A 13,900-nucleotide genomic window follows, 5' to 3' on the forward strand; every position below is an offset into this window, starting at 1 on the left:
CCAGCTCCCTCTGTGCTCTACGAAGGAACCTCCTCCGGGCTTTCCTCTGCGTTGTTGTCTGCAATTGCATCCTGGGTTGCAATTCTCTGCTATTCCCAAATAAAACCATTTTTTTGCTGGTAAAGTAACTGGCAGTGTAATTGTTTAAGGCTAACAAAGGATCTAATCAACAAGGGTCCAATGCAAACCTGTAAAACAGAATTGAAACTCGAATAATGAAAAACAATTATGTTTTAAATGAATAAGACAGCTACCAAGAAAAACTAACCCTATGCTGATGAGGGAAACAAAGGCAAGAGAAATGTGGCTTAAATTAAAATCTCCTTACAGCTTGCTGCCCACTGACAGACACCTGAAACATGCCAAAGGTGACCTTCCTCGAGGAATTCATGGCTGCATTAGTGCCTTAATGTTTATGTCTTATTACAGGCTAAAAGTAACCTTATCTTAACAGCAGCTAGCCCCTCAAGGTCCTGAAAGCCTTGCTTCCAAATTCCTTAGAGACTGCACTATCCATAACCCTCAGTAATTAAAAAGTATGTAGTCATTCACTCCTTCTTATTGGGACACTTTCGTGTCAATTGCTCAGGCTGCAATCCTCTAGCCAATGGCTGCTCTACAGGGAGGAGGAAGCTGGAAGTTAGTCCCCTGGCCGGAATGGTAATAAGACCCAGAAACTCGAAGCCCTCTCTTTATTACTATTTTTTATTTTTATTTTTAATGTTTATCTTGTGAGAGAGAAAGAGAAAGAGAGCAAGAGAGAGACAGGAGGGGTAGAGAGGGAGAGAGAAATCGGGGTTCAAACTCACAAACTGTGAGATCATGACCTTGGCCAAAACCAAGGGTCAGATGCTTAACCAACTGACCCACCCAGGTGCCCCTCTTTATTCCTATTCTTAGATACAGTTGTCTTTTGCGAGTTAGGACAGCCACCTAAGCCCCCAGGATGGCTGCTGATCTTAAAGACTCTCACGTGAAGTTTCCTCCTCATTGGTCTAATGTGATCCCCTCCACATCCCTGGTCTAGCCGCTTCTGGCTGCAAGACTTAGGCTCAGGGTGGGCCGAAACTAGCACTCGATTGAATCAAAGCCCCACTGGGGATGGCTTCCTAGAGAAGTTAGCTGTAAAAGTCTACATATGCTTGAATGTTGCTCACACTGTGATGGATTTCTCTCTTTACTACTTTTTCATCAGTGTCCCCTACTGACTACTGAAATTACAAAATTGGATAATTTCCCCTTATAAAGCTCTTCTGGTGTCTGCCATGGGTGGAAAATGGCACGGCCTTCATGGCAAGGCGCAGCTCAGTGCTCTGGTCCATGTGCAGACACCCATTTTGCAGTCTAGAATGCGTCGGGGAAAGGGGGGCCTTTTCAGCTGCCCGGTGATCATAGTGATTTTGTTTGAGGGACCCCTCCGGTCGCTTTGACACCGGGAACCTGTAACATATTCCGCACGAGACGCCACCCGGGAGTCGGGCCACGGGGGATTCTTGGTAATGAACCTCTAGGCTTCTTCCTCGGTCCCCAAGGTCTCTCCCTTGGGATGCCTTTTAATCCACTGGAATCAATTCAGATTGCAAGATTCAAAAAAGGTCTTCTGTCAAACTGCACGGCCTCAGTCCTCCTGAGGAGACAAGAAAAAATAGCCCATTAATGGGACTTTTAAAGCTTCAGTACGACTTATCAGTTAGATCTCTTCTGCAGGAAACAGGGCACATGGTCTGAGGCACCCTGTGTCCAGCCCTGCATGGCCCTAAATCACAACCCTGATCGAAGGGCCTCTTGCAGAACGTGTTTGGCCACTAACCAGGCTGATGAACTCCCTCCTGATATACTGGATGGTTGTCTAAACAGGCCTCGTCTGAAAAAACCCACGTTGCTAGAGGAAGCACAGGCCATCCCTAACGAAAGGGACTCTGACACTCTCACTGTTCCTCCTGACAGACTCGGGGTATTCTAGCTGTGTGTGGGGGCCTCTCCCTCCTTCATTCCCGGGGTTATTGAGGGTGATAACTGGAGCCAATTGGCTCTGGTTAGTCTATCCAGGGACAGGGACTTTATGGAAAATTCCCAAGCAGCTGCCGAAACTCCTTTTGTTTCAGGGAAGCTCCCCGTCTTCTCTGGTCCGGCACGACTGCCCATTTCCACTTGCTCGTGGACGAAAAAATAATCTGCATCCGCTCATATGTCCGAGCTGACAGGCTTGGGGACCGGGAGGCCTCTTTCTCTGTCCTCTGGGCTTTTTTCAGCTTCCAGCATTCCTGCACCCCACCTCTTCCCCCTTCCCCTCCCCCTCCTCCTGTCTGTGCACCTCCTTGGGTGCGGCCTGCACAGCTGGCTCCTGTACCATGCTGGGTGCCTCGGGGGCCACCGGCCCCTCCTCCTCAGTGTCCAGGAGCGAAGGGCACCCCCTTTACGGGAGCCCCAGGGAAAAATCGGCAGCGGGTGACACACAGGTGGAACGCATTTGGCACGCATTTGGCATTTACACTAATTTGTTGGCTCAATTATGACAGACATGTCTTTAGAGTCATCAACATAAATATGAACATTTTTCTACCTAGGTTTACCGAAGGTCATATAAGCTCGTGTTCTCTCTGTTGCAAATTGTTGGCAAAGGGATTCCTTGAAATGACGGTTAATTTTGCCCCTAAATATATTTTATTTTTATTTATTTATTTATTTTTAACGTTTATTTTTCAGACAGAGAGAGACACAGTATGAACGGGGGAGGGGCAGAGAGAGAGGGAGACACAGAATCGAATCGGAAGCAGGATCCAGGCTCTGAGCCATCAGCCCAGAGCCCGACGCGGGGCTCGAACCCGCGGACCGCGAGATCGTGACCTGAGCCGAAGTCGGACGCTTAACCGACTGAGCCACCCAGGCGCCCCTTCCCTAAATATATTTGAAAAGGATACTGGTAGGGGGGCGCCTGGGTGGCTCACTCGGTTAAGCGCCCAACTCTTGATTTCCGCTCAGGTCATGATCTCACAGCTCAGGGATTGAGCCCCACGTGGTCGGGCTCTGTGCTGACAGCCTGTGGAGCCTGCTTGGGACTCTCTCTCTCTCCCTCTCTCTCTGCCCCTCCCGCACTTGAGCTCTCTCCCTCTCTCTCTCAAAATAAATAAATATTAAAAAAAATAAAAGTACACCAGTATAAGATTAAAATTCTGCTTTTCTCTCGGTTTAAAGACAAAGTTTTCTTGGATTGTTGGTCTGCTCTTGATTTAAAAAATGTAATAAAAGGATTTTTTTCTCTCTTATTTTTATTTATTAAGATGTTTTAATTTTTATTTTTGAGAGAGAGACAGAGCGTGAGCGGGGGAGGGGCAGAGAGAGAGGGAGACACAGAATCCGAAGCAGGCTCCAGGCTCCGAGCTGTCAGCACAGAGCCCGACGCGGGGTTTGAACTCACGAACCGTGAGATCATGACCTGAGCTGAAGTCGGACGCTTAACTGACTGAGACACCCAGGCGCCCAAGGGTTTTTTTCTCTTTTGTCTCCCTGGAAAATCAAGGTTTTTATGCTCTGTCTTTATTGAGTCTTTGGTTACTTAAGAACTAAAACTCATCAATATTAAAGGAGCTGAGTTTTGCTAACCACTATCCAACCCTACATATTTGCCTTTGGAATCTCTTATTGCCACCTTGGTTAAATAAATAAATAAAGTTTTAAGTTTTATAATGATCTGTAATCCTATCTAGGCACGTGCTTTATAATTTTCTGAAGTTTTTAACAAACTTCCCCAAGATTTAAATTGTAAATGAAGTCCTTTTGACCAATTAGGCTTGTTTATTTGGTATGTTAAGTTACTTGGAAAGCCCTGTCAAACAAATAATGATAAATCTTAGGTTGTATTGCCTGGGTAAGTGCTAGAACTTCAAATATACTATATAAAATTCCTGCCGTTTTAATTTGTGTTGATAATACGGTCATCCCTTAACATTCTAATTGGTGAAATGTTACGTTGCAGAAATAACTGAATTCCCTTGTCAACTGCATTTGTCTTTTGCAATTTACCAAATGAGTTTCATCTTCAAAGAGACTTATATCTTTATGATAAAAGTCCTCTTGGACTTTTTAAACAAATGCAACTGGAAAGTCCTATTTCAGAGAGAGACGCATAGACTCAGATATGACCAAACAGCTTAAAGGAATTGAGGGTGACTTCACGAAACACGGAAATGCTGGCCTGACACTTTGCTCGGAGTTCCCAGCAGCCTCACCGGGTGAGCAAAGAAGGTCACTTCCTGGCAGGTGCCGGAACCTCAGGAGATCTTGGGGACCTCGAGAAGACGAATCTACCCAAATCTACAGGTGTTGCAGGCCTGTCTGATAGTAAGTATTTGGCTTGGCTTCGGCCTTGAGAGGTTACCGGAAGTTCAGCTGAGATTTCCTATAAAAAGTTCCAGCACAGCAAATTTTAAAAGATTTATATTATCAATCTGCTCTTCTTGCTGAGCTTATGTCAATAATTAGGCCAAGTTTGCTAAAATTGGACTCGGTCTACAAACAAATTAGTCTTGATTTGGCTATCTCTGGAAATAAGGGTGATTTGGGAGAGAAAAATTATGTTTCAGTAACACATCTTTGCAGACGTTAAACTCTACTTCTGGCTGCCTTTAAGTGTCTGTTGTTTGCCAAAGCTGGACACCTTGAGGGAAACTTCACAGAAACTGCCATGAGGCTCACATACAATCTTTGTGCCCGTTGCTCGGCGGACCATTCACAAGGACCTCCAGAGGCATTTGGGTTACAAACCAGACAAATCCATCTGATTCCTGCCTGTTCCCACTCCAAGCTTGACATCTGCAAATCTCACTGGCAGCACGCAAGACTCAGACACCGGGTTTATAATTTGCTCTAACCATTACTCTATTTTCTGTTGCCGTAAAAGTGCCTCTTACCAATTACCTGATTGCTTACTAAACAAAACAGTCTACAGGATGATGAACACCACCTACCACACGTTTAACGCCTTAAATGACTCTCCCAAACCTGGGAGACTCCGACGTCTCCAGCCTGGTCCAGGGGCTCTCCGTGGGACCTGGGGAGTGAGGCTGAGGGCTGTGGCCCAGACAGATCTGCGTGTCCCATTATCCGGGTTAAGTCTTGGCTTCATTTCTCACGCCAATGTCTCGGGCCTTTAGCGGTAAAACCGGGTGATCACAGGTGCCACAAGACTGTGGTGAGCAATAAACAAAGTCGCAAAGCACGTAGTAAACTGCTCTTACTTCTTTCAGGTCTATTTTACCCAGTGTGGGGGCTAAAAGAAGATTTTGCTTTAAGAAATTACCAGCATTATGATTAAAGCCAACGCAGATATCTAATTGAGAAAGCGAAGCATTCGCGTGGATTTTAAACCTGAAATAAGATAAGGGTAAATGCTAAGCCCTTGGGCTCCTCTGCCTATAGGAGTCCCCCCAGAGCCGGGACTCGAGTGCTCACCGCATTCACCTTAACCCTGCCCTGCAAACCGGGCACTAGGTAGCCGCTGTCCCGCTCGCGCTCCCGCCTTCCCGCCCGCCCCGGACCCCAAACTCGGGACCTAGGATCAGGGGACTCCGGTCGCTCTCCGGCTCTGCACCTGGCGGGGCAAAACGGAGCCCGCCCCCACGTGGGGCAGCGCTGTGCGCAGGCGCACCACGTGGCCGCTGCCCAACCGCCCAGTTTCTCCGGCAGCCAGCGCAGCGACGCCATTGGCCGACAGGCTTATGCATATGCAAAACAAGTGACAGAGCGCCGCCCGGGCCGCTGCTGTGGGCGGCAGCGGAGAGGCGGCCTGGGGGCGGGGCCGGCAGAGGAGAGGCGGCCTGGGGGCGGGGCCGGCAGAGGAGCGGGCGCCTGGGGGCGGGGCCGGCAGAGGAGCTGGCGTCTGGGGGCGGGGCCAGCAGAGGAGAGGCGGCCTGGGGGCGGGGCCGGCAGAGGAGCGGGCGCCTGGGGGCGGGGCCGGCAGAGGAGCGGGCGTCTGGGGGAGGGGCCGGCAGCGGAGAGGTGACCTGGGGGCGCGGCCTGGACGAGAAGCCGCAGGGGGGCGGGACACGGGCGGGGCGTGGCCAAGCCGGCTGCGAGCTGGGCGCGCAGCCGAAGAGCACGGTGGCAAGTGGACATGAGCGCGGTGGACCTTGCCCGCGTGGGCGCGTGTGTCCTGAAGCATGCGGTGACCGGGGAGGTGAGGCCGGACGAGCGCAGGGCGGTGGGTGGGCCCCTGGCACCAGCCCAGGCGCCCTGGCAGTGGCATGCGCGGCGGGCTTCGGGTCGTGGGGCTGGGGGCGCAGTCCGGGCTTGCGCGGTGCGGGGCTGGGGGCACGGACGCGCGTGGGAGGTGGTCCATCGGCGCCCCTCGCCCGCCCCGCGCAGGCAGTGGAGCTGCGGAGTCTGTGGCTGGAGCAGGCGTGCGTGGTGGCTGGCCTGCGGCGCTTCGGCTGCTCGGTGTGTCGCTGGATAGCCCGGGACCTCAGCAGCCTCAGGGGGCTACTGGACCAGCACGGCGTGCGTCTGGTGGGCGTGGGGCCCGAGGCCCTGGGCCTGCAGGAGTTCCTGGAAGGCGGCTACTTCGCGGGAGGTGCTTGTGCTCCCCTCCCCTCCTCCCACTGTAGCCCCACCAGCTACCTTGAGACCCTTCCCAAGCTCAGGGCAGTGGCCATCCCCTCCTTGCCCAGGCCTGACCCTTCTGTATCCTGGAGCTCCAGTCATGTCTCCGGGGCTCTCCACCTGTTGCCCCTACCTGTGTCCCCCAGGCACGATGTCCCTCCCACCTTGGAAAGAGGCAGGGCCCAGCGGTGATGCTGGCCTCGAATCCCCGAGGGTCTCTACTGGGTGGCAGCAAGACCCCACCTTCCCAGGAGCCTGAAGGAGTACGGCTGGGACAGGAGCCCACCCTGCTAGACCCCTCTCCCTGGCACTCAGGATATGCTCTCCCAGAGCCCTGGGCCCGGTGGCAGAGTCCAGGCGAGCCCCGTGCCTCCCTTTTCTGCCACCTCTGGGCCTCTGCCCCTCCGCTAACAGTGGGGACACTCAGTCCTCTGCTCCTATGTCCTGGGTGGGCAAGCCAGGGGAGCGGGGGGCTGGATGCAGCCAGGTGAGCCGGGGGGGTGGGGGGTGAGTGCACACCTGTGGCGTCTGCTTTCCAGAGCTCTACCTGGATGAGAGCAAGCGCTTCTACAAGGAGCTGGGCTTCAAGCGGTGAGCGGGCGGGGCAGCCGCCTCTTCTCATTCCTCTTCCCCTTGCTGCCCTCTTCCTGGGCATGAGGCTCTGGGGGCATCCACTGCCCGGTCGGTCCTTCTAAGGACTCTCTCTTGGGTGCTGGGTGTCCGTTACGGCTGTTGGTTAGGCCTCTCACCCAAGATCTACCCCCTTTCCGGCCACCTCGGGTGCCTGTGTCGTAGGCTGGCTGCCTGGCCTGACTAGTGGTGCCCAGTTGACTCAGATCTCTGGGCTTACCCAGCCGGGGGGGCCAGCCCACACTCCCCAAATCTTCTGCGGGGCCCCAGGCCTACCGGCCCCCAGGCTGGCTGCCCCATGCCCCCCCCCCCCCCCCCCCCCCCCGCCCTGAGTCCCTGGTGAGATGCTTGTGAGAATCTGGTGGGTGTGTCTTGTAGAGACTGGGGATAGAATTGCTGGGCAAGTCTTCGCCGAAGAGCCGGGGGCCGGACTAGCCAGCTGTGTCTTCACAGGTACAACAGCCTGAGCATCCTGCCGGCCGCCCTGGGGAAGCCCGTGCGCGATGTGGCCCTCAAGGTTTGTGATGGCCAAGGAAGGGTGGGACTTGAGGTGGTGGGGCTTCCCTGTAGGGCTGACCCGGACCTGCCTCCCTCCTTCCAGGCCAAAGCTGCTGGCATCCAGGGGAACCTGTCCGGAGACTTGCTGCAGAGCGGAGGGCTCCTGGTGGTCACCAAAGGTAGGTTGGGAAAGGGGTGTCAGAGGCCGATGCCTGGTTGCATGGGGGGCCGAGGTCACATCCTGGGCTGGGAAGATCTGGCTGAACTTGGTGGCATGTCCTGACCCTCTCTGCCTCCCTTCCTCTGGCTTCCTGACCTTGTCAAGTCTTCTCTGTGCTGGGTGGGCTGCGGCCAGGACAGCTCCCTTGTCAGGGTAACCAGGTGGAGTCTCGGACAGCGAGGGGTGTCTCCCTCCTCCCAGCACGCAGGGGCATCCTGACCGCCTCCCCACCGCTGTAGGTGGTGACAGAGTGTTGCTGCACTTCGTCCAGAAGTCTCCGGGAGACTATGTCCCCCGGGAGAGCATCTTGCAGGCCCTGGGCATCCCCGCGGAGGGCTGTGCCAGCGAGGCGCCCCAGGTGAGCTTGGGCCTGGGGAGCACGCCGCCCGCTAAGGTCAGCAGCTCCCCTGGGTTGAGTGCTGGGTACGACCAGGTGCCAGGCTGCACCTGCAGGGTTGACGTACTTCTGAGCTCATGGCAGCCCGGGATGTCACTGTCACCCCACTGTGCAGGGGGAAGCAGGCTGAGGACAATGGGGAACCAGGGGCAAGGGTGGCCAGACAGCCTGGCACAGCAGGGCTCTCCCCAGAGGGCAGGGGGCTGCCCGTCCTCTCAGCCTGGGGAGGGTCGCAGTTTGCCCACAGCCAGTGTTAGTGTGGTCCTGGTGGCTGACCTCCTGTGTCCCGAATAGAGGGGATTTTCTAGCACTTGGGCCCCAGACTGCTGGTGGGTGGGACCAGCTGCTTTGGACTCTGGGGAGTGCGGCTGGCCTGACGGGGACCCTGCTGTGTCCACAGTGTGCTGAGGGGGCGTGCACAAAGTGAAGACCAAGGCCTCCGAGGGCCTGGGAGGCGTCTGCTGCCTTGAACACTGGGAGCTGGATGTGAAGAATCTTTCTGGAATCTCTGGACCGGGGCACCAAACTCTGCCTGGGCCTCTGTGACAATGAGCATTAAACTCGTTTCTGGGCGGAGTTTATCTTCATTGGCTCTGATCCCGTCGTCCTCGCAGGGGACGTGGGCCTGCAGGCTTCCTTGGGAGGGGCCGGCAGAGGGGAGGAAATGGCCCTGCAGCCTCCCCGAGGGCCTCAGGCCTTTGGCACAGGAGGGCCAGGGGTCGGAGGACCGCGCAGGGTGCGGGAGATGAGGATATGGTCAGGTCAGAGCTCATACTGGGTGGGTGTCCAGGGAGATGTTGCCCCGCAGCTGCTGGGCACGGTGGACAGTGAGGCTTAGGGAGGGGGCTAGTCGGCTGGAAGGACCTTCTCCGATGAGATCTATCATTTGCACCCGACTGGGGTGGCTGGCCTGGCCCAGCTGGTTCATCCAGCTCTGCCACGCCCCCAACCCCCCCACACCATTCCTTGGGGGGATGTGACAGGCACCTGGAACCTAGTGTCCAGAGCGGAACCCTGCCCCTGCCCACTGTGCCTGGGGCTCTTTGGTCTGGATGCGTTCAGATGACCTCAGCACCACCCCTCTACCCGCCCCCCTCGCCTTGGCCAGGATGACCACAGTGGCCTCCTAGCTGGCCTCCCAACTTCCTCCCACCTTCCCCCCTGCCCCGTTTGGTACTACTCTTGGGGGTCTTTAAAACATCAGAGCAGGTGACAGTGTCCCTTTGTGGTTTAACCCCGCCACCGGCCTCTAGTTACATAAAACCCGAAGCGTAGATTCTGATCTATGGCTCCCCAGTTCCCTCCACCCACCTCCTGACCTCAGCCAGCTCCTGAGTCAGTGGCCCCTCCTCCCATCTGAACCGGTGGTCCCTGAGGGCCAGTATTTGGGGGCGTCCTGGCACAGAGACCCCGGGGGGCTCACCAGGTGTGGCCCTCCCTCTGCAGGGTGCCCTGCTGTTTCCCTGTCTGGCTGCTGTTTTGCCCAAGGCCACCAGCAGTCAGCGCCCAGCCAGATGCTGTCCCCGAACAGTCAGCGGCAGGTACAGACAGGGGCACGGCCACCCCCTCCCCCCCCCCCCCCAACAGACAAGGCAGATGGCTTCTTCTTTGAAGCGTTTACTTAGCTCAAGTCTGAAGCTCATGGACAGCTGACTGGGATGTTTGGGGAGGGTGCAGACAGGTAAACGCGTCTACAGGGCTGGGGCACCGTGCCCCTCACCGCAGGCACGGAGGGCGCCGGGCAGCCACCGCTTGCCCTGGGTGCTGGGGCCGCGGCTGCGCTCCGGGCCCCGCGCGGGGCGGGCCGCGTGTGCGCGTTGGCCTTGCCCGCGGCTCCAGCTGCACGTGCGAGGGCCGCCTGGCCTCCCGCGGCGGGTGGGCGTGGCCACAGTGCGGCTGGCGAGGGCTACCAGACGCGGCATCGCTCCCGCGGGTGCATGGGGGTGCCCCGGGCACAGTGGAAGGCGTCCGCGAAAGCCGCCAGGTTCTGCAGCGAGCCCAGCACCCTGCGGGCGGCCAGGGGCCTGAGCCAGCTGGCCTGGGCCCCGGGGGTGGGCGCTGGGGGGCGGGATGGGGGTTGCGCGCACGGATGCAGGGGGCTACTCGCCTGTACTTCAGGGGGCTGTGGACGTCGGTCTTGAGAGACTGCGCGGCGAACTCAGGCCGGTAAGACCCGCACCACACCTGTGGGGGCGTGAGGGGCGTGGCTGTGGAAGGGGGGAGGGGCGGGCCTGGGGGGATGGGACGCAGGAATCAGGGGGGCCCTGAGGGCATCCAGGCGGGGGTGGGGCGGGCCTAGGGGGGCAGGGACACGCGTGTGCTCTCACTTCTTTCTAGGCACCAGGGAGTCCCGCCTGTCCCGTCCCAGGCTGTCCCTTCTTGGGTGGGGGAGGGAAGCCAGCCTCCTCTCCCCAACTGGCCCAGCTACACCTGAAGCCCCCCAGCTCCAACCCTCTGCTTCCTTTTCCTCCAGGAAGCCTTCCAGGCTGGCAAGTCTGCTTCTGCCCGGCCTGCCCTCTCAGCGTGGCCCTGGAAGTGCCCCTCAGTGGAGGCCTTCCAAAAACGTGGTGGGCGACCGGTGCCCAGCTGCTGAGGCGGCAGGCAGGGTGGGGACGGTGGCTCCTACCTGGGCATAGTTGATGAAGAAAAGCTGGTCGTAGGTCAGTTCCAGTCCTGGCAGCTGCTTGTCCTTGCCACCGTCTGCCCTCCACTTTAGGTAAGCCTGCAGACGCCAAACAGGTGCTGGGCCCGGGCCCGTCCTTGCTCCTGGGGTCAGCACCGGCCTGGGGTCCGGGCAGAATGGAGGTCTGGCTCCACGGCCCTGCTCCCGGCGGAGGCCCTGCCTCAGCACCTGACGGCCCTTCGAGCACCCCGGGGACGGCGCTCCCGCCCTGACGGCCTGGTGCTCATCTCCGTGCCACAGCGGCTGGGCCCCGGCCCTGGGGCCGGGGTGGGGGGGCTGGGGGGGGGGGGGGGGGTGGTGGGGGGGAGGATCCCTGCCCAGGCTGCCACGCAGCGCCCACCTAGAAGGAGCTCCGAGGCCCGGTGCCTCAGGCTGCAGGTGCAGGGACGATGCCACGGCTGGCGGGGACGTGGTGAGTGCCACTATCTTACCGGGGGAGAGTCAGTGGCTCCCCTGGGGTTCGAAGGCTCAGGTAAGGTCAGGGTAAAATGTGGGCAGCACAGCCAGGTGCCCGTTCACCCGCAGCCAGGCTGGCTTCCCCAGGGCACAGCTGCTTTCCGGGACGGACGCAGAAGGGTTCCCGGGGTGCCTCGGCCTGCGCAGGGCACGGTCTCTGCCTCGCCGAGGCACCTGTTCCCCTGCGCCCTTGAGGGGCCCCTGCTTGGACCCACCTTATATGCCTGCCGCACTCCTCCGTTGTCAGCGATGTTTTCCCCGAGGGTGCTGAACCCGTTCACCTGCACACAGGACGCGGGACGGTAGGGCGGCCGGGCTCCCCTGCACCCCCCCCCGGGGGCCAGGGCTGGGGAGCGGGTCCCCGGCGGTGGCGGCGCTGCTGAGGGCCTGCTCACGTTTTGGTGGTCGGCCAGGTCCCAGGAGTATTTTCCGTACTGGTGGACCATGCACTCCGACTGCTCCTGGAAGTGCTGTGCTGAGAAGTTGGTCCACCAATCGAGCATGTTGCCGTTCTTGTCGAAGTTCCGGCCTGGCGGGCAGAGGCGGCTGCCCTCATGGCCCTGCCTGCCCAGTGCCAGCCTCACCGGCACGTCCTCCCAGAAGCCCCAGTATCTAGAGCTCATGGGGGCAGGGGACGGGCCCCTGAAGGGTTGGCACGAGGTCATCGGGCTGCTGAGGCCCGGGAGGGGGCTCTGGTGGCCTACCACCCCACCCCCGAGGTCAGAGCCTGGGGTTTCGGGGCTCGGGGGCACCGTGGTTTAATGCCCCTCGCCGCGATTGTCCAAACTCTGTGAGCCCCAGGTAAGGGGAGCACGTGGTCCTGGGGGCCACGAGGCTGCCCTCAGAAGGTCCCGATGGTCAAGCCCTGTGGGAAAGCCAGCTGGGGCCCCCGTGCGTGGTCACAGGCCACTAGAGCAGGCAGGGGCCGCACCCCGGGGTGGGAGGTGGGGACGTCGGGTCAGCACATCTCTGGGCTGGAGGAGGCTGGCTGCCCCGGGGTGACGCCAGGCCAGGACCTGGAGCTTCAGAAGTGCCCGGGGTAGTGTCACTATCGCCGGTTCACGGGCTCAGGGAAGAGCGGCCCGTTAGGTGGAGTCAGGATCTGGCCCGCGAGCCCTCACACCCTCTTCTCCATGTCTCTGCCCAGAGCAAGGGTGCCGGACGGGGGCCGAGCCTGCCATTCAAGACCTCTCTGCCACCATAGCTCCCCTGGGAACCCAGCAAGTCCTCTCTGCCTGGGTGTCAGTGTCCCCACCTAAATCGTGAAGGGGTTGGATGGACAGCTCCAAGGCCGCCTGTCCCCTGGTCCCCTCCCGGGACTGCTGCTCAGTGGAGAGGGGAGGAGGCCGTGTAGCTCTGACCACCCCCCACGCAGCTTCCCTACCGTTGTCGTCAAAGCCGTGAGTGATCTCATGCCCGATCACCATCCCAATGCCCCCGAAGTTCAAGGCCTGTGGCTGCTCCTTGCTGAAGAAGGGGGGCTGCAGGATCCCAGCGGGGAATACTGCCCGGAGACGGGGGTGGAGACATGTCCGTGAACAACCCTCCCATGGGCCAGGCCCCGGGCGGGCACCCCTGGGGCTCCTGCATCAAACCACACGGCCCGGGGGGGGCAGGGTTGTGACCCCCCCCCCCCCCCCCCCCGCTCCCCACGTTACAGACCAGAGAATACAGGGCCCGGAGGTGAGAGGCCGGGGCCAGTATGCGGCAGACCCAAGTTCTCCCGCCCCCACCTCATTCTCTGCTGCCCTCGGGACTGGGGTCTGCTCCCCAGTCTCTAAACCCGGCCCTACCACTCAGACAAAGGTGAGGAACTTCCCAGCAGGTGGGGAGAGGGGTGAAGTCCCTACAGGTGGGGAGAGGTTCTCTCCTCCCGAGAAGAGGCTGGAGGTGCCCCCCAGGAGGGAGGGGAGGGTTCTTCTCTGGCACTGGAGGGGCTGGGCTCAGTCACGGAGGGGTCACACGTACCTATCTGGTTTCGGTTTGGGGAGTAGAATGCATTAACCACGGCCGCCCCGATGATCCAGCTGTGATAGACGGGCCGGTCACTTGGAGCCCGCCTCCTGGACCCTTCCCTCCAGGTCCCCTCCCGGCTGAGCAGAGCCCCCACCCTTAGGGCCCCCATCACAGTGGCCGTGCCACGAGACCAGCATTGCCCGCAGCCAGGGCCGGGTCTGGGCAATCCACAGATCTGAATCCTCCCTGAACCCGGGGCTCCGGGTCAGACCCCGGCCGCCCTTCCCGGCCCGCTGGTTCCCGCGTGCCGCCACTCACAGGTTCTGGTCCACTTTCTCCCGAAGCTTCTTGAGGCTCCGCTGGGCACCAGCCTTGAGGTTCTGAAGACCATTTTCAAAGTACTGGTCCTCCGAGAAGTTCAGCTACGGGACAGGGGTGGTCACTGCCGGGTGCGCAGGCAGGG

General features: G+C 59.0%; 2 protein-coding genes and 1 long non-coding RNA gene across 6 annotated transcripts in view; 1 reads left to right on the forward strand and 2 right to left on the reverse strand.

Moving 5' to 3' along the window:
* Positions 1-844: 844 nt before the first annotated feature.
* Positions 845-5,616, reverse strand: LOC122227536. The gene is made up of 3 exons (XR_006206103.1): positions 5,552-5,616; positions 4,968-5,186; positions 845-1,627 (listed from the first exon to the last, which is right to left on the reverse strand). It is a non-coding gene; the product is annotated as an uncharacterized LOC122227536 (long non-coding RNA).
* Positions 5,617-6,054: 438 nt separating this feature from the next.
* On the forward strand, positions 6,055-8,914 carry PRXL2B (peroxiredoxin like 2B). 2 transcript variants are annotated; one of them, XM_042951872.1, is made up of 7 exons: positions 6,055-6,175; positions 6,364-6,568; positions 7,137-7,188; positions 7,681-7,744; positions 7,829-7,904; positions 8,185-8,303; positions 8,743-8,914. In XM_042951872.1, exons 1-7 carry the CDS (start codon positions 6,113-6,115, stop codon positions 8,767-8,769), a joined length of 606 nt encoding a protein of 201 aa, XP_042807806.1. In that variant the 5' UTR covers positions 6,055-6,112; the 3' UTR covers positions 8,770-8,914. The 2 variants fall into 2 exon arrangements, with proteins under 2 accessions (XP_042807806.1, XP_042807807.1); XM_042951873.1 differs by lacking the exon at positions 8,743-8,914 and having other exon boundaries at positions 8,147-8,217.
* Positions 8,915-9,943: 1,029 nt separating this feature from the next.
* MMEL1 (membrane metalloendopeptidase like 1) overlaps positions 9,944-13,900 on the reverse strand; it is a 31,823-nt gene continuing 27,866 nt past the window's right edge. For all 3 annotated transcript variants that reach the window (XM_042951379.1, XM_042951380.1, XM_042951377.1), the window contains 8 exons: positions 13,756-13,859; positions 13,450-13,508; positions 12,866-12,985; positions 11,877-12,010; positions 11,697-11,762; positions 10,969-11,064; positions 10,450-10,526; positions 9,944-10,348 (listed from right to left, as the gene is read on the reverse strand). In XM_042951379.1, coding sequence (XP_042807313.1) covers positions 10,249-10,348; positions 10,450-10,526; positions 10,969-11,064; positions 11,697-11,762; positions 11,877-12,010; positions 12,866-12,985; positions 13,450-13,508; positions 13,756-13,859 — 756 coding nt within the window. In that variant the 3' untranslated portion in view covers positions 9,944-10,248. The remainder of the gene's footprint in view (positions 10,349-10,449; positions 10,527-10,968; positions 11,065-11,696; positions 11,763-11,876; positions 12,011-12,865; positions 12,986-13,449; positions 13,509-13,755; positions 13,860-13,900) is intronic.

This window comes from Panthera leo, chromosome C1, assembly GCF_018350215.1.
Source record: "Panthera leo isolate Ple1 chromosome C1, P.leo_Ple1_pat1.1, whole genome shotgun sequence".
Taxonomy (NCBI): domain Eukaryota; kingdom Metazoa; phylum Chordata; class Mammalia; order Carnivora; family Felidae; genus Panthera; species Panthera leo.

Coding starts and splice junctions, on each gene's coding strand:
- PRXL2B (XM_042951872.1), top strand. CDS start 6,113: ATGAGCGCGGTGGACCTTGCCCGCGTGGGCGCGTGTGTCCTGAAGCAT. Junction 7,905..8,184: donor GCTCCTGGTGGTCACCAAAG/GTAGGTTGGGAA, acceptor CCACCGCTGTAG/GTGGTGACAGAGTGTTGCTG. Junction 8,304..8,742: donor GTGCCAGCGAGGCGCCCCAG/GTGAGCTTGGGC, acceptor CTGTGTCCACAG/TGTGCTGAGGGGGCGTGCAC.